This window comes from Microcebus murinus, chromosome 14 (genome assembly GCF_040939455.1).
Source record: "Microcebus murinus isolate Inina chromosome 14, M.murinus_Inina_mat1.0, whole genome shotgun sequence".
In the NCBI taxonomy this organism is placed as follows: Eukaryota; Metazoa; Chordata; class Mammalia; order Primates; family Cheirogaleidae; genus Microcebus; species Microcebus murinus.
In genome coordinates, this window is record NC_134117.1 from 79,222,052 (window position 1) to 79,246,459 (window position 24,408).

The 24,408-nt window shown below is 49.5% G+C and overlaps 1 protein-coding gene and 1 non-coding gene across 5 annotated transcripts; both read right to left on the minus strand.

The window, feature by feature from the left end:
* Window positions 1–5,223: 5,223 nt before the first annotated feature.
* Window positions 5,224–5,331, minus strand: LOC142875763 (U6 spliceosomal RNA). The gene has a single exon (XR_012923057.1). It is a non-coding gene; the product is annotated as a U6 spliceosomal RNA (small nuclear RNA).
* A 7,761-nt stretch (window positions 5,332–13,092) lies between these two features.
* Window positions 13,093–24,328, minus strand: LOC142875601 (FXYD domain-containing ion transport regulator 4-like). 4 transcript variants are annotated; one of them, XM_076010335.1, is made up of 8 exons: window positions 23,673–24,328; window positions 15,165–15,227; window positions 14,581–14,613; window positions 14,447–14,473; window positions 13,809–13,883; window positions 13,675–13,711; window positions 13,335–13,372; window positions 13,093–13,257 (listed from the first exon to the last, which is right to left on the minus strand). In XM_076010335.1, exons 1-8 carry the CDS (start codon window positions 23,704–23,706, stop codon window positions 13,238–13,240), a joined length of 327 nt encoding a protein of 108 aa, XP_075866450.1. In that variant the 5' UTR covers window positions 23,707–24,328; the 3' UTR covers window positions 13,093–13,237. The 4 variants fall into 4 exon arrangements, with proteins under 4 accessions (XP_075866450.1, XP_075866452.1, XP_075866451.1 ...); XM_076010337.1 differs by lacking the exon at window positions 23,673–24,328 and adding an exon at window positions 17,240–17,375; XM_076010336.1 differs by lacking the exon at window positions 23,673–24,328 and adding an exon at window positions 17,223–17,375.
* Window positions 24,329–24,408: the final 80 nt, after the last annotated feature.

Consider the following 24,408-nt stretch of genomic DNA (forward strand, 5'->3'; position numbering starts at 1 on the left):
TCCCTCTGTTACCTGGGCTGGACTGGATTGTTCACTGCAACCTCAAACTCCTGGGCTCAAGTGGTCCACCTGACCCAGCCTCCTGAGTAGCTGGGACTACAGGCACATGCCACCATGCCTAGCTAGTTTTTTCTTTTTTAGAAAGGAGTGAGGTCTCACTATGGTGCTTAGGCTGGGCTCAAGCCATCCTCTCACCTCAATCTCCAGGATTATAGGCATGAGCCACCACACCTGGCCAAGAATTGAGTTTTAGAATTCTTGTTTTACAATTTGATAACCAGGAACTCCAATTAAGCAACATACACTTTCCCTCAAAAAAATGCCATTATCAGTAAACCTGTAGTGCAAAAAGTTGTACTTATTTCGAGTTTAATGTGAAAACACCAGTTTTGCCTTTTGGCCTACAGAAGCTAAGATGTTTATTATCTGGCTCCTTAGAAGTTTGCTGTTAGTATTTACTATCTGACCCATGTTGCAGAAAACCAGTATATTAGGACTGAACATGGCACAGAGGGAAAAGTTCATACTACAAAAGGAAATGGACTTGGCCAGGTGCGGTGGCTCATGCCTATAATCCTAGTACTCTGGGAGGCCGAGGTGGGCAGGTTGCTTAAGGTCAGGAGTTCCAAACCAGCCTGAGCAAAAGCGAGACCCCATCTCTACTGAAAATAGAAAGAAATTGGCCAACTAAAAAATACATATAGAAAAAATTAGCCGGGCATGGTGGTGCATGCCTGTAGTCCCAGCTACTCGGGAGGCTGAAGCAGGAGGATCGCCTAAGCCCAGGAGTGTGAAGTTGCTGTGAGCTAGGGTGACGCCACAACACTCTAGCCTGGGCAACAGAGTAAGACTGCCTCAAAAACAACAAGGAAATGGACTTAACAAAATGCTGCAAGGCCTGGCTAGAATGGACAGAGCCTGTAGCACATGAGGGGGTCTTAGGGATGCTGCAGGAGGGTTGAATATGAAACTGGATTGAAATGAGACATCCCTTGTGTGTCAAAATTTGGGAATTCTGAGCAAATTGCTCAGTTTATCATCTGCTAGAACCACCCTTCAAAGATCATCCCTCCACAGGAGGGCATGCAGGATTGTCAGAGAAAACACCAGGTAAGTCTGTCCCTGGAAGGACTTAAGAACACTCACCACCATTTTGAAAAACTTACTGGAAGCTGTTCTCTCAACCAGTGTTGGCCATAGGGAAAAAATGGATGACAGGATTCCAGATGAGACACAGGTAGTGTCAATCATCAGATGTGAGGTAAGCTGTAGTGGGCAGCCTTGACCAGCCCTGGTCTGTGACAAAGGCCAATAGCAAGAGTATTGCTTGGTTTAAATAGCCAAAGTGGGTAAACTAGGAGCAAAAAGCTGATTTGGCCACTTCTATTGAACGCCAGGATCTTGTTCTATTTATTACCGGAAGAGAATCAAGTCTCAGACCCAGAAGCCATCAATTGAAGTGGAGGGAGGGCTTGACATCATCATTATTATTATTATTTTATTTCTTTCTTTCTTTTTTTGAGACAGAGTCTCACTTTTGTTGCCCAGGCTAGAGTACTGTGGTGTCAGCTTAGTTCACAGCAACCTCAAACTGCTGGGCTCAAGCAATCCTGCCTCCACCTCCCAAGTACCTGGGACTACAGGCATGCGCCATCATGCCTGGCTAATTTTTTCTATATATTTTTAGTTGGCCAATTAATTTCCTTCTATTTTTAGTAGTATATATAAAATTAGCCTGGCATGGTGGCGCATGCCTGTAGTCCCAGCTACTCAGAAGGCTGAGGCAGGAGTATCACTTGAGCCCAGGAGTTTGAGATTGCTGTGAGTGAGGCTGATGCCACAGCACTCTAGCCTGGGCAGCAGAGTGAGACTCTGTCTCAAATAAATAAATAAATAAAAGTACAAAACATAAATAAATATTCCTTGAACCTCCCCCCAGCCCAGGGCCAGGAGTGAATGACCCTAGTCCCTTGAGGGCCATTGGACATAGGGTGTGAGTTCAGGTGAGTACGAGGGGACCCAGAATGCCACTGTAGCCCCTTTGTTAGTGGAAGCATAGGAAGGCCATGTTCATCTCAACCTGGGTCAAGTGAGTGTGCAGAGCCTCGGGCTATCTCCTTGAGTGAGTTAGAGGGGCGGGGTGCCCTAGGCCGATAAGCCCACACTGGGTCCCTGCCTTGTGGAGTCAGAGTCACAGTGGTACAGAAGGCCAAGAGGAACCACTGGAATGGTGCTCCTCATCTAAGGCACCAAGATGAGAGGCGCTGTAATGGGTTGGAGCCACACATGTGGACAAAAAAAGCAAGCATCATACGCTGTTTTAATTTGCCTGTCTGGTTCCAACAAGAAACCAGATCGATTTTAGCAGGTGATAGCAGATGACCAGGAACTTAACCAAGTCATTACTAATCACAGCTGCAGTTCTTCCAGTATAGATCAACAAGCCTCTGACACTTTGGCAGCTACTGTCGTAGTGAATCATTCTTTTTCATCAGCATTAAGTAGATTAAACATTTTGCCTTCTTACAACATGGACAGTGAAATACATTCCCTGTCTTCTCCAGAATTCTGTTAACTTCTGTATGTTGCAGTACAGTCTGGAGAGACATTGATCACCTGGCAATGACTAACTAAATCGGCGACATACAAATTAGACTTGGTGGGGAGGACGCAGCAAGGATGCTGGGTGTGCTAGGAAGACATGATCCCTAGAGGTAAGAAGAGTGCTTAGAGTCTATAGTCATGGGCAGGGGCTGGCAAACTAAGGTCTGTGAGCCTAATCTGGCCTGCTGCCTGACTTTGTAAGTAAATTTTATTGGTACACAGCCATGCCCATTTGTTTACGTGTTGTCTGCAGCCACCTTTGTGCTGCAACGGGCAGAGAGATGAGTAGTTGCATCAGAGACCACATGGCCCACAAAACCTAAAATATTTAAATATTTACTATCTGACTCTACAGGATATGTTTGCCAATCGGTGGTCTTGAGCCTAACTGGGGCATTTCCTCCAAAGTAAAGGTCAAAATACTGCATCTTGCAACTTAAAAATTAGTTCAATTTAGCAGTTGTATTCCAACTTTAATGACACTAATGTTGAAAAGTTTTTCGTTTCTTTTTTAAAGACTGGTCAAGTGCAGTAGTGAGAAGAGGGGAAAGAGTAGAACAAAAGGAGTTCCATCTCTAACTGAACAATCACAAGATACCTTTCCACCAGCCACTAATGTTAATCAGTATAACCCACTACCATCAGCCCCACCACACCTTACAACTTGTATCACTAAAAAAGAGACATAATTTTGGGTAAGTAGGACTTTTTGGATTTTGGAGAAAGCTTCTGTTACACGTGAAAATACTGCTTCTGCCCAATTATCAGGTGACCAGAAGGCTACAAGGGTTCTGCCAGCTGCTCTGCCACCTGCTACAAATGTCAGAGGAGCAGGCCCCAGCATAGAGGTACCTGTGTTCATAAATGATTCCAGGTGGTGTCCCTGACAGGTCTCAGTAGACATTCATAGCCCAAACCTTGAGTGTTCTGAATCAGGCCGTGTCTTCTGCAGGACAGAGCTAGTTATCATTCCAAAAGTGGCTCCTGGGTACTCAGCAGAGACCAGCCCGGAGCAGGGAGATAAGCCCCCGCACACCACCATCGTGACTTAGGTGCTGGCAGAGGCAGCAAGCCTCATGGCATCTCAGTTTTGTTTTTAGTTTTTGTGTAAAAATTCTTGCACAGGCTGGTCCGATGGTAGTGGATTATCAGAACTTACTAACATTAGTGTCACTAAAGTTGGTATTCAAACCCCCACAGCTAAATTTGACTGGCGTTTAAAAAAGTTAAAAAAATAAAAAGAAAAAAAAAATTCTTGCACATAGTACATTTGGTTTCTTCCTAGATATTGGGGTGTTTTTTTTTTGTTTGTTTGTTTGTTTTGAGACAAGAGTCTCACTCTGTTTCCAGGGCTAGAGTGCCATGGTGTCAGCCTAGCTCACAGCAACCTCCAACTCCTGGGTTCAAACAATCCTTCGGTCTCAGTCTCCCGAGTAGCTGCGACTACAGGCATGCGCCACTGTGCCTGGCCAATTTTTTTCTATATATTTTTAGTTGTCCAGCTAATTTCTATTTTTTTAGTAGAGATGGGGTCTGCTCTTGCCCAGGCTGATCTCAAACTCCTGAGCTCAAACGATCTGCCTGCCCCGGCCTCCCAGAGTGCAGGCATGAACCACCCGGCCCGGGTGTTTCTAGGTATTTGATTATATTTTAAGTGGTGTCTCTTATTTTTACTTTTTAAGAGTTTGTTGCTGGGGATAGAAATACTAAAAAGTGGATGTTTTAATATTAACCTTTATGGTCTTGCTAAAATTCACTTATCTATTCCAATAATTTAAATGTAGATTCTTTGAGTTTTCTACATACAAAATCATGTCATTTGCAACTAGTGACAGTTTTATTAATTTCTTTCTAGGCCCGGCACGGTGGCTCACGCCTGTAATCCTAGCTCTCTGGGAAGCTGAGGCGGGTGGATCGCTCGAGGTCAGGAGTTCCAAACCAGCCTGAGCAAGATTGAGACCCTGTCTCTACTATAAATAGAAAGAAATTAATTGGCCAACTAAAAATATATAGAAAAAAAATTAGCCGGGCATGGTGGCGCATGCCTGTAGTCCCAGCTACTCGGGAGGCTGAGGCAGCAGGATTGCTTGAGCCCAGGAGATTGAGGTTGCTGTGAGCTAGGCTGATGACATGGCACTCTAGTTTGGGCAACAGAATGAGAAAAAAAAAAAAAAAAGAAAGAAAGAAAAAGAGAAATAATGTTACATGTTGTTTTGAAAGACAGTTCATTGGCACTAGTAAAGTTTGGGGAGCTGGCAAGCTGTGATACTGGAGTGGTTAGAACTAGTCTGATGGTTGTAGCAGATGTTTCACTGCGTATTCGATAAAACTGGTTTCAGGTTACAATAGGCAGTTTCAGGCACTGGACTTGGAGAGAATTACATTCTTGGAGCAATGTTATGTGCTTTTTCTCCCCATCCTCTCAATGATCAACTTTCTCATAGGTATTACACATAATCTAGACATGATTTAAAGCATACAGGACAATTGTATGGATTATATGCAAACACTACACCATTTTACACAGGGTCTTGAGCATCCTTGGATTTGGTAACAGCAGGAGCCCTGGAACCAATCCCCCAAGGATTGCCTGCTCTTAATAAGTTTCTTTCTTTCTTTTTTAATGTGGAATGCTTCACAAATTTGCATGTCATCTTTGCGCAGGGGCCACGCTAATCTTCTCTGTATTGCTCCAATTGTTAGTATATGTACTACAGAAGTGAGCACATAAGTTTATTTCTTATTAGAAAATGCTGTGATGCTGAAGAAATTTGGGGGGGGGGCATGAGCAATACACGTTTAACCTTAACACTTATACCCCCATAATACGCTAAAATAAAAAAAGAAAAATAAAAAAAAAGAAATTTGGGGGTCACAGGGCATCTTGTCTTATTCCCAATTTCAGAAAGAAAGCTGTCAATATTTCTGTTAATGTGCTTATTGCTTTTTAGATACACACCCTTTGTGAAATAGGAAAATTTCCGTTTACTTCAGGTTTTTTGTTTTTTTTGAGACAGAGTCTCGCTTGTTGCCCAGGCTAGAGTGAGTGCCGTGGCGTCAGCCTAGCTCACAGCAACCTCAAACTCCTGGGCTCGAGTGATCCTTCTGCCTCAGCCTCCCGGGTAGCTGGGACTACAGGCATGCACCACCATGCCCGGCTAATTTTTTTATATATATATATTAGTTGGCCAATTAATTTCTTTCTATTTATAGTAGAGATGGGGTCTTGCTCTTGCTCAGGCTGGTTTCAAACTCCTGACCTCGAGCAATCCACCCACCTCGGCCTCCCAGAGTGCTAGGATTACAGGCTTGAGCCACCGCGCCCGGCCTACTTCAGGTTTAATATTTTTTTTATTTATTTATTTTGAGACAGAGTCTCACTTTTTCATCCCAGTTATAGTGCAGTGGTGCAAGCCTAGCTCACAGCAACCTCAAACTCCCGGGCTCAAGTGAGGCTCCCACCTCAGCCTCCCCAGTAGCTGGGACTACAGGCATGCGCCACCATGCCCGGCTAATTTTTCTGTTTGGTAGAGTTGGGGGTCTCACTTTTTTTTTTTTTCTGAGACAGAGTCTTGCTCTGTTGCCCAAGCTAGAGTGCTGTGGAGTCAGCCTAGATCACAGCAACCTTGAACTCCGGGGCTCAAGCAATCCTCCTGCCTCAGCCTCTCGAGTAGCTGGGACTACAGGCATGTGCCACCATGCTCGGCTAATTTTTTCTATATATATAGTTTTAGTTGTCCAACTAATTTCTATTTTTAGTAGAGACGGGATCTCATGCTTGTTCAGGCTAGTCTTGAACTCCTGAGTTCAAACCATCCACCCACCTCAGCCTCTTAGAGTGCTGGGATTATAGGTTTTAGCCACCGTGCTTGGCCGGTTTATTTTTTAAATCATTATTATTTAATTTTATTTAATGCATTTTCTTTCTTATGTTATCCTGATTTTTATTCATGTCTACTTTTCAATTCATGAATTCTCTTCAGCTAAGTCTAACAATAGTTAGACATCAGTTATGTTCTTAACTTTAGTTAGGAACTTCTAGTTCTAAAGTTCCATTCATTTTATATAGTATACCAGTTTCCTAGGGCTGCTGTAACAAAGTACCAAAAACTAGGTGGCTTAAAATAACAGAAATTTATTTTCTCACAGTTATGGAAGCAAGAAGTCCAAACCAAGGTATAAGTAGGGTTGTGCTCTCTCTCTCGCTGAGTCTCTGGAGAATTCTTCCTTGCCTCTCCCTAGCTTCTGATGGCTGCCAGCCACCTGGTGTCCTGAGCTTACAGCAGCAGCACCCCAATTGCGCCTCCATCATCACCTGGCCTTCTCCTGTGTCCAAATCTCCTTCTTCTTATCAGGACACCAGTCACTGGATTAGAGCCCACCCCAATGACCTTATCTTTTTGGTCATTGTATGACCTTATCTTTTTTTTTTTAATAGTACTTTGGTTTGTTTTTCTTTCTTTCTTTCTTTCTTGTTTTTCTCTTGTAGCGGTGTCTCCCTCTATCGCCTGGGCCACAGTGCAGCGGCATCACGGCAACTTCAAACTCCTGGGCTCAAGCAATCCTGCCTCAGCTCTCGAAGAGCTAGCAGTAAAGGCATGAGCCACTGTGCCAGACCTGTTTTTGTTTTTTGAGACAGGATCTCACTCTATGGCCTAGGCTAGAGGGCAGACGCACCGTCATAGCTCACTGAAGACTGGAACTCCTGGGCTCAAGCAATCTTCTTGCCTTGGCCTCCCAAATAGCCAGGACTACAGATGCACACTACTATGCTCGGCTAACTTTAAAAAAATTTTTTGTAGAGATGGTAGTCTCACTGTGTTGCCCAGGCTGGTTTCAATTTCCAGGCCTTAAAGAGTCCTCTTCCATTTCTTGTAAGCCAGGTCTGTTTAAAAAAAAAAAGGAAATATTACCTGGATATGTTGTATAGAAAAAAAAAGAAAAAAAAAAAAAAAAAAAAAAAAAGGAAATAGAAATCCTCCTCCCACGGCCGGGCGCGGTGGCTCACGCCTGTAATCCTAGCACTCTGAGAGGCCGAGGCGGGCGGATTGCTCAAGGTTGGGAGTTCGAAACCATCCTGAGCAAGACCCCGTCTCTACTAAAAATAGAAAGAAATTAATTGACCAACTAAAAATATATATACAAAAAATTAGCCGGGCATGGTGGCACATGCATGTAGTCCCAGCTACTTGGGAGGCTGAGGCAGGAGGATCGCTTGAGCCCAGGAGTTTGAGGTTGCTGTGAGCTAGGCTGACGCCATGGCACTCACTCTAGCCTGGGCAACAAAAGTGAGACTCTGTCTCAAAAAAAAAAAAAGAAATCCTCCTCCCAAAGTGCTGGGATTATACCACACCTTGCCCGTTGGTGCATTTTGAACAGAGTTGATTCGACCTTGTCTTAAGAACACTCCTCAGATGGCTGGGCTGGGACTGAGCAATGCTTCCACAGAGCTGGGCACAGGGCCTAACCAGTGATCCCCGGGACAGCCCGCTGCCCTCTCATGTTAACTGCTAGCCTCACTTCTTACCCTGGGTTTTATAGCATTTTACAAAAAAATCGTGGGTAAAATACTGCTACTTGCTGGGAAACAGAAATTTTACAGTGTTTTCAAGCCACGGGTCTTAGAATAAAGCTTATTATTGTTTTCCTTGCAACAAAAAGAAGCAAACTATCGATTCACACAGCAGCCTGGATGGACCTCCAGAGAATTATGCCAAGTGAAAAAGGCCAATCTTAAAAGGACATTTAGTGTGATTCCATTTGTATAAATTCTTTTTTTTTTTTTTTTGAGACAGGGTCTCACTTTGTTGCCCAGGCTACAGTGAGTGCCGTGGCGTCAGCCTAGCTCACAGCAACCTCCAACTCCTGAGCTCAAGCGATCCTCCTGCCTCAGCCTCCCGAGTAGCTGGGACTACAGGCATGCACCACCATGCCTGGCTAATTTTTTGTATATATATTTTTAGTTGGTCAATTAATTTCTTTCTATTTTTAGTAGAGACAGGGTCTCGCTCAGGCTGGTTTCAAACTCCCAGCCTCGAGCAATCCGCCCGCCTCGGCCTCCCAGAGAGCTAGGATTACAGGCGTGAGCCACCACGCCCGGCCTGTATAAATTCTTGAAATAACAAAACTACAGCGATAGAGAACAGGTTAGCGATTGCCAGGGGAAGGTCTGTGGGAGCGTCTGTGAGCGGGAGGCGTGAGGGATCCCTGCGAGGAGCTCTGCTTTCTCTCGACTGGAGCAGTGGTCACGATACGTGATGAAGCACAAATGAGTATGGGCGAGGTGGTTCGTGTCTGTAATCCTAGAACTTTGAGAGGCCAAAGAGGGAGGATCTCTTGGGGCCAAGAGTTCAAGACCAGCCTGGGTATATGAGACAAGTCTCTAAAAAAATAAAATAAGTAAAATTCAGGTTGTCACACTGTGCTGTGTCTTTTTTTTTTTTTTTTTGAGACAGGGTCTCGCTTTGTTGCCCAGGCTAGAGTGAGTGCCGTGGCGTCAGCCTAGCTCACAGCAACCTCAAACTCCTGGGCTCAAGCCATCCTGCTGCCTCAGCCTCCCGAGTAGCTGGGACTACAGGCATGTGCCACCATGCCCGGCTAATTTTTTCTATATATATTAGTTGGCCAATTAATTTCTATTTATAGTAGAGATGGGGTCTCGCTCTAGCTTCTGCTGGTTTCGAACTCCTGACCTCGAGCAATCTGCCCGCCTTGGCCTCCCAGGGTGCTAGGATTACAGGCGTGAGCCACCGCGCCCGGCCTGTGCTGTGTCTTATGCCAGAAGTTACCATAGGAGGGGGTCCTTCTGTATTTTATTATTTTTGAGACAGGGTCTCACTCTGTTGCCCAGGCTAGTCTCCAGCTCCTGAGCTCTAGTGATCCTTTTGTCTCAGCCTCCTAAGTAGTTGGGACTAGAGGCACACACCACCACACCCAGCTTCTCTGTATTATTTTTACAATTGCCATGAATCTATAATTATCTAAAATGTGAAGGTTTTTTTTAATTGAAAAAAGAGGTTCAGGCACAGAAATTTAAAAATAGATCAATTTAATAGATTACAAAGTCCAGAATTGGATTTAAGTATAAATGAGCCCTTACTATACAATAAAATAGTAATAATAGGCCAGATGGAGTGGCTCATGTATAATCCTAGCACATTGAGAGGCCAAGACAGGAGGCCTGCTTGAGGCCAGAAGTTTAAGATCTGCCTGGGCAACATAATGAAACCCCATGTCAACAAAAATAGAAAAATTAGTTGGACATGGTGGTACAACTCTGTAGTTCCAGCTACTCGGGAGGCTGAGGCAGGAGGATTGCTTGAGCCAAGGAATTCAAGACCAGCTTGGATAATATAACAAGACCCCATCTTAAAAAAATTAAAATGGGCTGGGCACAGTGGCTCACGCCTGTAATCCCAGCACACTAGGAGGCCAAGGCCAATGGATCGTTTGGGCTCAGGAGTTCCAGACCAGCCTAGCAAGAGCAAGACCCCGTCCCTACCAAAAATAGAAAAAATTAGCTGGGATGGTGTTGTGTGCCTGTAGTCCCAGCTACTTGGGAGGCTGAGGCAGGAGGATTGCTTGAGCCCAGGAGTTTGAGGTTGCTGTGAGCTAGGATGATGCCATGGCACTCTACCCTGGGCAACAGAGTGAGACTCTGTCTCAAAATAAATAAATAAATAAATAAATAATTTAAAAATTAATAATATAAAAGTATGATTTCAAGTCAGAAATGTCCTTTCCCCAGTCCTCACCTTTGGATTCTAAAATAACTTGAGTCTGATCCAGGTATAAGAGGTAAAAGATGATCTGAAAGACTCTATCAAACTTTTCACCTTAATTATTTTTGGGTGTTGGGTTACAAATTGGTTTACCTTCTGAGTAATGTTCAAGTTTTCTGTAATAAGTATGAAAGATAGTTGCACCAGAAAAAAAAAGATTTTTAAATAAAAATGTGAAAAATAAATAAAAATGTGGGGAGGATGTACAGTCACCAAGTAGGCACAATCCCTGAGCTCTTTCTCAGGTGGCGGTAAATACCAGATAAGCCCAATCCTTCACAAGTGCGGCTCAGGAGCAGGACTTGCTAGCTGCGAGGCTGCCAGTCTGTTAGCCTGTGGGAACCTCAGTCCTGTGCAGAGGGGACCATGGAGTCCCCCACCTCATAGGTTGCTGGGAAAGTTAATTGGGTTAACATGTGAAGTCTTTCAAACAGTGTGTGTCACATAGTAAGTCCTCAATTAAGTGGAAAATACTCTGCTTTCTCTGGTTTTCCCCCCAGCAGCCCCTCACCTAGGAGACGGTGATAAGCAAAGGAATTGTGACTGACATCACCCTCCCCCATAGGCCCTGGGAAGGGGGTCTCTGAGGCACAACTAGTAATCCCACACAGGGGAGCCTGGAGGGAGACTCCCACCCATGGCTACCTATCCCACTCCTCAGGCTGAGGAAGGAAAGAGGCGAGCTCTTTTCCCCTGGGAACCGGCAGCCCAACTCTAGGGCCTAGCCCGGCCCTCCGGGGCTAACACCCCCTCCACCCTGCGTCGCCCCCAGGCGCGGCCCATCAGTCCCTGCGTTCTCCCACCGCGATAGCCCAGGCTCCGAGGGTGCTGTCGCCAGCCACACCACAGGAGCAATCCTGTAATTGGACACCGAGACTTAAACTGCAGGCGCTGCGGGGCCTTCCACGCCGCAGAGGTCGCCCACAGGGCCGGGGGACCGTGGCGCCTGCTTGGGGGCTGGAAAGGGCGTGTGGCAGCCTGAGAGCAGGGCGAGACTGCACGTGACGCCCGGCGCGAGGTGGGCCTGGGACGCGCCGGGAGGACGCGCGCGCCCGCGCTGCGCCCACAAAGCCCCACTCCCAGCCGGGCGCCGGGCTGAGCGCGGGCCGTGCCGCGGCCGGCAGGGGCCGCCACGCAAGGCGGGGTTCGGAGGGGCTCCAGAGGGCTTCCGGTGGCCCGCGCCCCGGGGCGCCTCTAGGATTTTTTTGCTGTTTTTTTTTTTTGAGTCAGAGTCCGCTCTGTGGCCCGGGCTAGAGTGCAGCGGCGCCATCTCGGCTCCCTGCAGCCTCGAGCTCCGGGCGCCCGCGATCCCTCGGCCCCCGAGCGGCGGGGCCTGCGGACGCCACCACGCCGGGCGAGCACCTTCTCCCCTTTCTCAAGGACGCTCCCCCAGCGTCCTCTGCACCCCGCTCCGGGACGGACGCGGGCAGCCCTCCGCCCTCCGCGACCTCGCCGCCCGCACTCCAGCCACGCCCTCCCGCCCGCGGTCCCTCCTCCTGGCAGGGCGCGGCGGCTCCCCGCAGCGGCGCATTCCGCACCCCGCCCCCGGCGCCTGGGGGCGGGGCGGGGTCCCAGTGGCCCAGCTTTGGAGCCCTGCCCTCACCCCGCACACGTGCCCTGCACCGAAGGCCCCAGCAGGCTGGAGACCTGCTTTTGACACCTCGGGGACCCTGCACTGGCCTCTGACCCAGCCAGCAAGTCAGGTGACCCCAAGTCTAGGACACATTGTACTGCTCGGAGGATGAGGCCCCACCCTGAGACGTGGAGGGCGGGCTTGGGTCCACACCACTGGAGGTAGCCATGCTGAGACGCGGGTCCTGCAGTGGGCTCAGCTCCTTCCAGCCTGGACTGCCGTGGGCGGGCCTGCAGGACGGGCGCAGGCCGAGGCACCCCCGCACCCCCGGCCCTCCTGCAGCCGAGTCCCGCTGCCAGCCGGCCAGAGAACTTGTATTATGCATAGGCGGTTTTTCGTTCTGGAAGGCACTATGCAGGGCTTCTTGGGATGCACTGGGATTTCACAGGATAGTGGTTGGGGCAGGGGAGCCTATGGGATGATCTGGGGGTTATTTGGGTTTTCCTGGTGTGGGTCAATGAAGGAATTCCACATTTCCTACCACAGAGAGCGTCCACTAAGTGAGGTACGGTCTCCGTGGGGAGAGCTGCTGGGGGTCACCCTAGGTCACTGCCGCGGGTGTCTGGTCCTCAGGCCCTCCAGAGTCTAGGCAAAGGGCAGAATCTGTAAGATCTTTTTTTTTTTTTTTTTTTTAAGACAGAGTCTCACTTTGTTGCCCAAGCTAGAGTCAGTGCTGTGGCGTCAGCCTGGCTCACAGCAACCTCAAACTTCTGGGCTCAAGCGATCCTCCTGCCTCAGCCTTCCAAGTAGCTGGGACTACAGGCATGCGCCACCATGCCCGGCTAATTTTTTCTATATATATTAGTTGGCCAATTAATTTCTTTCTATATATAGTAGAGACGGGTCATCTCTTGTTCAGGCTGGTTTCGAACTCCTGACCTCGAGCAATCCGCCCGCCTCGGCCTCCCAGAGAGCTAGGGTTACAGGCGTGAGCCACCGCGCCCAGCCTGTAAGGTCTTTGGATATAACGTGTGGTGGGTGGGGGAATTCTCAAAGTGGGCCCTTGCTGGGAGCGGGCCTCGGGATACGCTTGAGGCCACAGGGAGCAGCAGCAATGCACAAAGGGTCACAAGATCACCCAGGAGAGCAGTGGGACCAGTTTAATCTGTAGATAAGGTTTGGAGCCTGGGAGCCTAACAGCCTGCCCTGGAGGGCCAGTCCATACTGGAGGGCTCCGCCTGGGGGAGAGGTGGGGCGCCGATGGGAGCTGGTCCTGTGCTCAGCAGGCACTGGCAGAGCCTGTGGAAAGTGGGGAGCGGGGTGTCACAGACAGTCCCTACAGACACCCCCGCAGCCCCACAAGAAGCCCAGCTCACCTGGAGTGATGAGTGCGGTGGCTTTCTCAGGCAAGGGGCTAGAGAGAGGCCATTGGTATCGGGTTAGCATGGAGGATCTTCTTCCCTCCCCAGAACCCTGATGCCTCTTCCCTGGGGGCACACCTCTTCGCTATTCTTCCAAGGGCGCTTCATACCAAGGGTCAGAGCTTTCCCTGAGTTGGGGCCCTTCGGGATTGATTATCTGGGAATGACAGACCCTACTGCAGGCCCAGTGAGCAGCAGGAGGCTGTCCTCACTCTCCAGGGCACAGGGCTTCACCTCCCCACCACCATGGAAGGTCTGCTCAGCAGGAGGGGACACAACAAGGCCCCAGTCTTACCCCTGCTTCCCATTGCCCTTGCACTTGCACTTGCCACCTGTGAGAAAGAGACCAGATCAGTGCTGGGGCTAGAGCTGGGGTCAGGGCACTCCCTGTTCCCACCCTGCCCATCCCTTCCCATCCCGGCCACTCACTCAGGGCCATCGCGATCCCAGCAACAAACAGCAGCCCTCCGAAGATCATCCCGCCCAGCTGCAGGCTTTCCCAGTCTAGGGTGACAGGCACGGAGAGTGAGCTTGCACCAGCCTGGGGCTGCCTGCCTCACTCATTTGCTCAAAAGACATGTATGCCCTGCATGGTACTTCCATTCCAGGCAGCAAGAAAGAAAACAAACCAGCAACTAGATGCATTATATAATATCTGATGGGGACAAACACTGTGGAGAAAAAAAGAGTGCAAGAGCCCAGAGACAGAATCAGCTTTGAAGGATGGTCAAGGAAAGCTGTTCCAGAAGGGAAGGTGGCCATTGAGCTGAGGCCCAGGCAAGTGAAGGATCTAGACAGCAAGAGGAGAACTGCTGGGTGGGTCCCGGGGAAGGTGAGGGTGGGGGTGTGTGGAAGGCAGGCGGGTAGGAGTGAGGTTCTGGGGGCCCAGCAGCCCAGGCCTCCAGCCCCTTACCCACAGGTATTCCCAAACACCCTGCTGGAGTGAAGCTCTCAGAGACCAGGTTAATCCCTGCCCCACTTTGTCTACACTGGACTCCACATCACCTCTCACCGGCCTGTCTGGCAAAGAGGTCCAGGACAGGAAAGGGTGGGATGTCGGCTCTTACCATAGTAGAAGGGATCATCTTTATCAGCTGGAGAGAGGGGAAAAAACGATTAAGAACCTGAACCTGGAGACAGGATGTGGCGGGTCAGAGGGGAAACTGGGGCCGAGTGGGCAGGCAGTTGGGGCCCCACTCACCAAACAGGTCCTTGGCTTCCAAGGCAGGCAGGCCTGAGTGGGAGAAGCAGAGAAGTGGGTAGGAATTTGTGAGGCTGGTGTCCAAGTGAGTGAGCCGCAGGGGAGGTTGGGGAGGTGACCCTGAGGCGTTTGTTCCACAGCCCCAAACAGGCCGTGGATCTTGGCTCCCACCCCAGACCTTTGGACCCCAACTCACAGCCCTGCCTGTTTCTCAGGCTTCCTGCAGCTCTTCCTTGTGCTCTCACTGGGTTGATTTCTTGGTATCTCTTTACCCTTTCTGAGAAGCTTCCTGCTGATCCCTACTGGTTACTTCTCTGCCTCCCCAAGACACAGGGAGTGCTTTGCTTTCTTTTCATGTTTTAATGTTTCCCACAGTTCAATTACTCAGGAACCACTGGGACGATTTTTGCAGTATTCACATTCTACCTGTGCTATCATTGCCTTAATTCTTCTTACTTAATTGGCAATTTAATGAAAACACATTTATTGGACACCAGGCCCCCTTTGGGAGATGCTGTCTGGCCTTTGTTGCCTTGGTGGGTGGGGTAAATGTAGGAGGGTCCTGAGAGGAGGGGAAGACTCACCTGCCAGCAGGACAAGGGCCGAGGTCAGTCTCGCCATGTCAGTCTCTCCAGCTACAGGGCAGGCTGCAGGGAAGAGGAGCTATGGCTTGGGTCTGGCTCACAGCTTACTGGATAACAGCCCGGTGGTCGGTGGTTGAGAGCAGGGGTACAAACCCTAGGGATGCACTAGTTTATGTGCTCATCCTGGAAAAGTGACTACTTTCTGTTTCCTCTGGAGATGATAATGGTAAGTGCCTGGAGTTATGTGGCTTGAGTTAATGCCAATTAAGTACTCAGAAATGTGTCCGCAGGTAATAAGTGCCCTAGAAGCCTTTGTTAAAATCTTTAGGATAAACCCTGCCTCCAAGAGGAAGATGCTATTGTCTCCATTTCTTTTTCATGTTTTTTCTTTCTTTTGTTTGAAACAGAGTCTCACTCTTGCCCAGACTCGAGTGCTGTGGCGTCAGCCTAGCTCACAGCAACCTCAAACTCCTGGGCTCAAGCGATCCTCCTGCCTCAGCCTCCCGAGTAGCTGGGACTACAGGCATGCGCCACCATGCCTGGCTAATTTTTTCTATATATTTTTAGTTGGCCAATTAATTTCCTTCTATTTTTAGTAGAGACTGGGCCTGGCTCTTGCTCAGGTTGGTTTCAAACTCCTGACTTCGAGCAGTCGTCCTGCCTTGGCCTCCCAGAGTGCTAGGATTACAGGCATGAGCCACCACTCCCAGCCTCCATTTCTTTTTTCTTTGAAAAACAGTCTCTCTCTGTCACCTGGGCTAGAGTGCAGTGGTGTCATCATAGGTCACGGCAACATCAAACTGTTGGGCTCAAGCGATGCTCCTGCCTCAGCCTCCCAACTAGCTGGGACTATAGGCACATGCCCCCTCTAATTTTTCTATATTTTGTAGAGAGTCTTGCTTAGGCTGGTCTGGAACTCCTGAGCTCAAGTGATCCTCCCACCTCGGCCTCCCAGAGTGCTAGGATTACAGGGTAAGCCACCTCACAGGGCCTACTATTGTCTCCATTTCATAGGGAGGTATAATCAGATGCCCAAAATCAGGCAGTTGCTGTTCTAAGGCAGAGCATGGAGCTGGCCTTCCTAACCCCACAAAAAGGGAGCTGCTCTCAGGCCCTGGGCTATGTTCTGGGAGGTCTGGGCTTGGGGTGGCCAAATCCAGCACTTTCAGGCTAAATTCCACATAACTGCCTTTGCCACAAAGGTAAAGGTACAAAGGAAGAAGCCCAGGAGGCAGCCTTGAGCTCTGGGGTGAGGGAGCCACGCCCTTGACGACCTCCTCCCCCCAGCCCAGCCCTGGCCTGAGACCCTGCTCCTGGTAGCTCCAGATTCCACTGTCAGAGCACAGACCTCCATCAGCTGGTAACGCAGTGCAGTGGGACGTTCCTCCTTTCTCCTTCAGGTGGGAACTACCCACAACCCCATTTACTTGTCCCTGGGGTGACTGAGTCCTTGACATCAGCCCCTTCCAGCTTTCTGCATATCTGCTGTGCCCAACTCTGGCCTCCTAATGAGCTCACAGATCCAGGGCCAGATGGCCGGGCTCAGACGCCTCAGCCACTCACCAACTGTGTGACTCAGCAGGTTACCCAACCCCTCTGCTTCAGTGTCCTGTAAAAAATGAGGACAATCCTAATACCAACCTCACAAGGTTACAGCAGTGGGATTAAGTGAACTACTAGTTGTCTATAAGCACTGAAAGCCTGTTACAATAAACACATTGCAGGAGGGAGGGACTGTTAATGTGGGCCTCCCTCTGGCCACCCTGTCTCTTTACCTTCCACGCCCCTGGAGTTCCTGTATCATGAGGGTCTCAACTCCAGTCCACATGTTTTTTAGCCAAAGCCTGGCTCCCGTTTCCTGTAGCCCATTACCCATCATCCACATGACAGCCGTCACAAAGCGGGAGCCCTCCCTACCCAGGAAGCCACTGCAGCCATATCTCAAACCCCAAACAGGCTCCTGGTTACTCAGAATCCTTGGGAACACTGCCTCACCCCACACTGGTCCCTTAGGCTATCCCCGTGCACCTCATAGCCCCAAAGTGGATGCCTGCTCACCTGAGTGAAGAGCTCACCTGAGCCAGGGGTGCAAGGAGCAGGTCCGAGGAGGCTGCTGGGGCTGTGGATGGCCCAGGCAAGTGCGTTCCGGCTTTTTAAACCCTGTAGTCCCGCCCAGGGCTACACACCAGCAGGCTGGAGGGAACTGGTCAGACTCCTCCAGACTCTGGCCCCTGCTCCTCCCTGCTGAGCTCTTAAGGAACAGCCGCCTGCCACACCCAGGGTGCTGGGGGAGAGGGGTGGGCTGGGCCTCTAACCAGAACCTTGAGGGAGGAGGAGGAGGTGGGTTTCAGGGAGGAGGTGATGGGCTTTCGGCTTCTTTCTTTTTATTTTTATTTCAGTAGATTTAGGGGGTACAAGTGGTTTTTGTTACATGAATGAATTGTGTAATGGTGAAGTCAGGGCTTTTAGTGAACCTGTCCCTGAATAGTGTATGTTATAACTGATAGGTAATTTTTTTATTTTTTTATTTTGGAGACAGAGTCTCACTCTGTTGCCCGGGCTAGAGAGGTGTGGCGTCAGCCTAGCTCACAGCAACCTCAAACTCCTGGGCTCAAACCATCCTCCTGCCTCAGCCTCCCAACTATCTGGGACTATAGGTGCACACCACCACCCCCAGCTGATTTTTCTATTTTAAACTGACGGGATCTTACTCTTGCTCAGACTGGTCTTGAACTCCTGAGCTCAAGCCATCCTCTCACCTCGGCCTCCCAGAGTGCTGGGATGACAGGTGTGAGCCACTGTGCCCGTCCCAATAGGTAATTTTTGATCCCTCACCCACCTCACATCCTCCTCACTCTGAGTCTCCAAAGTCCATGATACCACTCTGTGTGACCATATATACCTATTATTTAGCTGCTACTTATAAGTGAGTACATTTGTATTTGTTTTTCCATTCCTAGGATACTTCATTTAGGATAATGGGTTCCTCTTCTATCCAAGTTGCTGCAAAAGACATTATTTCATTCTTATTTATGATTGAGTAGTACTCTATGGTATGTATACACCCCACTTTCTTTATCCACTCATCAGTGGTGGGCACTTCGGTTGATTCCATTCTCTGCAATTGTGAATTGTGCTGCAGTGAACATACATGTGCATGTCTTTTTGACATAATGACCTCTTTCCCTTTGGGCAGACACCCAGTAGGGGGGGTTGAATGGTAAGTCCAATTTTAGTTCTTTGAGGAATCTCCATACTGTTTTCCATAGAGGTTATATTAATTTACATTCCCATCAAGCATGTATAAACAAGCGTTCCCTTTTCTCCGTGTCTGCATTGTGCTAGCATCTATTGTTTCTTTTTTAATAATGGCCATTCTGACATAAATTGCATCAGCTTCTTTAGCTCACCTACATCCTAAAAGATGGGCCTGGAGGGTGCTGTGGCAGGGAGTTGCTGGCCTCTTATGCCAGCAGTGGGGGCTCCAGGATTCCTATGGGGGTGGCCTGGGGCTCCGTAGGCTCAGTGGTCCCACTGCTTTTACTTGGACTGGGTGTTGCGGGGGAGGAATGGGGACCAATGCATGCCCCTTGGGATGGCTCAGCTCTGACCAGGCCCTGACACCCACTTAGGTGCCAGGAGGAGGATAGTCGCTGCTATCAGTGCCGCCAGACTCCCCACTACAGGCCTCCGGACGCCCCAGGCCTCTGCATCTGCTGTCTTGCTCACCAGTTCCTCTTTTCCACACGAGGGTACTTGTCCTTGTCCAGAAGACAAATGGGGATGGCTGATGAAGGATTAGGGTCTCTGACCTGGGCGGGCTGGGGAGAGCAATGAAGGCTTTAGGTGGGTGGGTCTTCTTTGGGATAGAATGAAAGGACTGTAAGGGCTGGGCATGGTGGCTCACACTTGTAATCCCAGCACTTTGGGAGGCCAAGGTGGGAGGATCTCTTGAGGTCAGGAGTTGGAGACCAGCCTGAGTAAGAGCGAGACCCAGTCTCTACTAAAAAGAGAAAAATTAGCCGGGTGTGGTGGTGCGTGCCTGTGGTCCCAGCTACTCAGGAGGCTGAGGCAGGAGGATGGCTTGAGCCCAGGAGGTGGAGGTTGCAGTGAGCTATGATCACTCCACTGCACTCTAGGCTGGGCAACAAAGTGAGAGCTTGTCTCCAAAAAAACAAAACAAAAACAGAGATAAGAGAGACTGTAAGGGTGAAGGGCTCTGCTGACAGCTGGCTCTGTGGAGGGCCTAGGAAGGGTCACACTCTGGGAGCGGGGAAAGGGAGGAGGATCCCCAGATCTCTCTTCTGCCCGGCTCCCCCAGATTTATCAAACCCTCTGCATGGAATCAAGCGAGCTAGATTCTATGTATCCAGTAGGTTCAGGGGGCAGCGGGGTGGGGGCTGGGGCAGAGTGCAATGGGGGGAGTTAGGAACAGAATTGGGTTTGGAAAGAGGTTCTTGGCAACTGAGGAACTAAGGGACCTTTAGGCCGAGTAGAAAATCTCTCTCTCCCTGGGAGGGCCAGCTTGTGGGGAACAGAGAGGGACACTTGATCTCGACCTTGATCTCTACCTGAGCTCACATCCCCAGGAGGAGCAGGACGTGGGGAGGCCAAAAAGTGGGGCCACCTTTACCTAAACACAAGATCTCTATGAAGATTGAGACAACTCCGCGTGTACTGACTTGAAACTATCTCCCAGACATATAATGAAGTGGAAAAAAGTATAGAGCAGTCAGAATAGGATGCTGTCACTTGTGCAAAGATATGAGCTATTTGTCAATGCTCCTATGTGCAGGGACTGTCCCTAGCCACTGGGCGAGGGCAGCGGGCTGCGGGAAGGCCCCAGGGACACTCAGCTGGCCTGCCTTTGTCTGCCATGCCTGCTCTGCAAAACAAGAGCTCGGCCTCTCCCGGCCTGTGGCTACCTTGCCCTCTGGACCCACAGCCTGTGTCTGCGTGCACACGACAGAGCTCAGCACAGAGGTGGCCAGGAGACCTCTGGTAACCGGTGTTGTCGCGGCTCGCTATTTCTTGAGCTCATCGCACATATGATCTCATTCAGCCCTCACAAGCGTCCCTTGAGGCACACGACCTCATTATCCTGTCAACCTAAGATAATCTAAAAGGTCAGAATCTAGGTTAAAGGGATTTTATTTAAGTGTAAAGGTCGAGGACAGCTTGCTTGGGAAGTACAGATTTTAAAGACAGAAGTAAGTGTTTGAAAGTGTAGAAGTTTGGGAAGTTTAGTGGAATTTTAATATTTTTAAATGTAAGACTTAATGTATAGTTATAATGATTTGAGTAGTCCGAGGTGGTCATTTTGGTTCGAGGGAAGGTATATTTAACATTTTATACTGAAGATATAACTATCATGGGGTCCCTGCTTGGGGCACGTCTGGCCTGAGGTAGGTACAGGACAATAAAGGAGGCAGTTAATCTATAACAGAGCCCAGCGATTGGAAGAGGGAGGTCTAGTCTCTCGTCTTTTTTTAGGCATTTATAAAACAAAAGCAATGAGGAAGAGAGTTAAGTTACAATTTAAAAGGTGGAATTGTAAAACAAATTATGTGACTCAGATCTTAGTCACAGCTCTCATAAGGCTTAAAGTGTTTTGGGGTTCTAATAGCTTTTAAATTTTACCTTCTCTGGCAAGCACGGTGGCTCATGCCTGTAATCCTAGCACTCTGAGAGGCCGAGGCAAGAGGATAGCTTGAGCTCAGGAGTTTGAGACCAGCCTGAGCAAGAGCGAGACCCTGTCTCTACTAAAAATAGAAAAATTAGCCAGGTGTGATGATGGGCACATGTAGTCCCAGGTACTCAGGAGGCTGAGACAGGAGGATCGTTTGAGCCCAGGAGTTTGAGGTTGTAGTGAATTATGATGACACCATGGCACTCTACCTGGGACAACAGAGTGAACTCTGTCTCAAATAAATAAATAAATAAATAAATAAAATTTTATGTTCACAGTTCCCACTTTTGAAGGGTGAGGAAACTGAGGAAGAAAAAGGTTGAGTGGCTTGCCCCATGTCACATGTGGGGTGGATGATGAGGCCAGGACCCCAGCCTGACAGCACGGTGGCAACACCTTCACTGTGCTTTTTTGGGGGGGGGCTCTCTGGGCACCGCGGTCTCCTGGAGGGCAGATCTCGGCCCTGTAGGCTGGCCTCTCACCTGGCCTCTGCCACCCACTCTTTTTCTTCAGGTCTCTGGATGTGTGTGTGTCCCCAGCCATTCTCCATAAATGAAAGAAGTAGAATGTGGCCGTAATAGCAGAGTTTGGATCTGGGCCCATCTTATAAGCCTGGTGACATTTGAGGGGGGGTACCATTAACTTGTCTCTGTTTCTTCATCTATAAAGGAATGGTGAGAGTATTGGTTTTTTTGGTCTATTTGTTTCTATTTTTAGTTACCCAGCTAATTTTGTTTTTTCTATTTTTTTTAGTAGAGACAGGGTCTTGCTCTTGCTCAGGCTGGTCTTGAACTCCTGAGCTCAAGCAATCCTCCTGCCTTGGCCTCCCAGAGTGCTAGGTCTACAGGTGTGAGTCACCGCGCCTGCCTAAGAGCATTGTTTTGAGGACTTGATGGCCTGAGCTGGCTGCCTTGCCAAGATGGCCTCTCTGAGGGTAGTATCACCTGCAGCAGTGTGTCTCCCCAACCTTTCTGCTTTCTGTCTCAGTCTCCCAGGTCTCTTTTTAAATCTTTCCCTGCCTCTGTGTGTATGAGTGAGTGTATGTGTGTGCATGTGTGTGTGTGAGCCAGCATAGAGCCCCTAAAGTAGATGATCTCAGCCTTCTACTGATGCCTGTGACATTCAGTCTATCCTGGAAAATAGAAGGCTCATGTTACCCTTCTACTGTATGCCAGGCAAGATACTTCTCTTTGATTTCACCTCTGGTCAGTCTTAAATAATTCCTGTTTGTATTACCTTTCCTTAAGGAAATTAATGCCTTTGAGGATGCATCTATGTTCTTTAAAGAGCAACAGGGAAAAGCCCATTCTGGGAATGTGAGGAGGCCAGGTGGCAGTGACTGAGAGAGCAGAGGGAAGTCCCAAGTGTGAATGCTTTATTGTCAGGCTCCCCTCTGGGCCACAGACTCTGCTCCCTCACAAGTTCCTTCCTGTCCTTTGCAAAGCTGGGTTCTGAGGAGGAAGAAAGAGTTGAAGCTGGATCTTGCAGTTTTCTCTCTCTGATACCTTTTCATGCCTCCAGGCTTTGATCTGCACACACCCAGCTGAAGTTTGATTTCTATCAATGCCTCTCACCCAGCTTTCTCATGTTGTAGATAAGAAATCAGACCCCAATACATGGCTCCGGGGGTTCTGATAAGAAGTGCATGTCTCGGAGACAGTTTATGATGAAACAGCAACAAAAAAATGAAGTGCATGTCCAGGAAGCCGGGCAAGTGACTTCCTGAAAACAGCCTTCACTGCCAGTCCAACCCTCAAGAATCACACAATGTGGCTGGGCGCCGTGGCTCACGCCTGTAATCCTAGCACTATGAGAGGCCGAGACGGGCAGATCCTTTGAGCTTAGGAGTTCGAGACCAGCCTGAGCAAGAGCAAGACCCTGTCTCTACCAAAAATAGAAAAAAGTAGTCGGGTATGCCTGTAGTCCCAGCTAGCTGAGAGGCTGAGGCAGAAGGATCACTTGAGCCCTGGAGTTTGAGGTTACTGTGAGTTAGGCTGACTCTGGGGCAACAGAGTGAGTTTTGCAACTCTGTCTCAAAAAAAAAAAAAAAAAAAAGAATCACACTGTGAGAGAGTGAAAGAGCAACTGTTCATCCCGAACACTCCTAATGGATGAAAGGACAGTTTAGTAAATACTTCTTAATATACAAAGAACTTAAAGCATCTACACTCAGTTTCATGGCCATATGTAAGTACTGGGATATGTATCTAAGAAGATAAGTTCATTAACTTAGGAACTGACTTTGCATCACTTCCAGCATGGAAGGCATTGCTGTTGGCCATTAAGTGTGTGGCCAGCCATCAGAGCACTCTCGGAGGAACAGACAGTGCTCAGACATGGCACACACCATGGATGAGGTGGTGACATACCACTGTGCTTGCAGACGTTACACACAGGGAGCTGGGCTCCTAATCCCTGGTTCTGCCCCAGCCTCAACCTGTCCCCAATCTTGGACAGCGTAAACAGGGTTATAAGAGGTGGGCCCTTGAAGAGGGTAGAAATTGTGGGGCAGGGGCACACTCCTGGATACTTGGATACCTTCCAAAGCAAAGGTGGCACTTGAGACAACATCTGTTTTCTTGCTGCCTACTCTCCTCTGTAGCCTGATGGGGTAGAAGAACTCAGCGAGGAACCTGAAAGCTTGCGCTGAGGCCCTCCACCCCCGCCCCGGCACTGAGCAAGACCCTTCTCTGTCCGGAACAGTTTCCCTCTAAGGGCACTTTCTAAAGGTGGTCCCCTTTTCCCCAGGCTACAGACCCTGCCGCATGCGTCTCGGGACCATTCCCAACTACAACGGCTCCTGCGCACTGAGCACTCACCGCGCACAGCCTGTCTGCTAAGTACATGCAGCATAATCAGACATGATCATCGCAAACACTCGCGGTAGACTCCGTCATGGTTTCCACTTTACGGATAAGCAAATAGGCAGAGAGAGGGGAAGTCGGTTTCTCAAGTGCACACAGCAACTAACAGTCTGGATTTGACTCCGAAGTATGTGCTGTTAATGGTGCTTCTGAATCTTGAGGTTAATGAACTTTCTCCACATCCTGGCCTGGGAGCCCGTAAATAGGTATTGAAGGCTGAGCGTGGATGCCTGTGCGTGGCGAGGGATCGGGCAGAGGAGGGAAACACCTCGCTCCGAGAGAACCAGGAGGCCAGAGGGGACTACTGCCCTCCCACCTGGACCCGCGCCTCAGGAGTGCCCTGCTCCTCTTCCCGTCTCTCGGCTGATGGCTCAGGGCCGCCTAGGCGGAGCCCGCAGATCTGGGGCTCACTCCTGAGGGCCGCGGGGAGGGCGGCCCGACTCTGCCCACTCGCCCGCCTGGGTGGGAGCAGGAGGTGAGCAGTGTCAGACCGGGTTGCGGTCTCAGCCGGGGGAAGCGCGGCCGTCCCGGAGCTCGGCCTGAGGTGACCCTTGCGTGTGGGGCAGAGCCAAGAGGGGCCCCTTCGCGTAGTGGGCTCTGAGCCCTCTGGACTAGGAGGCACGAAAACCACGTGAGAGTATCGGCGGCAGCCACGCCCCTCGGGACTCCAGAGCTAAGGCCCAACGCCCGC

Bases quoted from the DNA above. Each gene is read 5' to 3' on its own strand.
- LOC142875601 (XM_076010334.1), bottom strand. From the start codon at position 16,621: ATGTCAAGGACTCAGTCACCCCAGGGACAAGTAAATGGGGTTGTGGGT. The intron at 14,614-15,164 runs GTGAGTCTTCCC...TCTCCCACTCAG, and splicing joins GGCCCTTGTCCTGCTGGCAG to GCCTGCCTGCCTTGGAAGCC. The intron at 13,712-13,808 runs GTGAGTGGCCGG...TCTTTCTCACAG, and splicing joins TGGGATCGCGATGGCCCTGA to GTGGCAAGTGCAAGTGCAAG.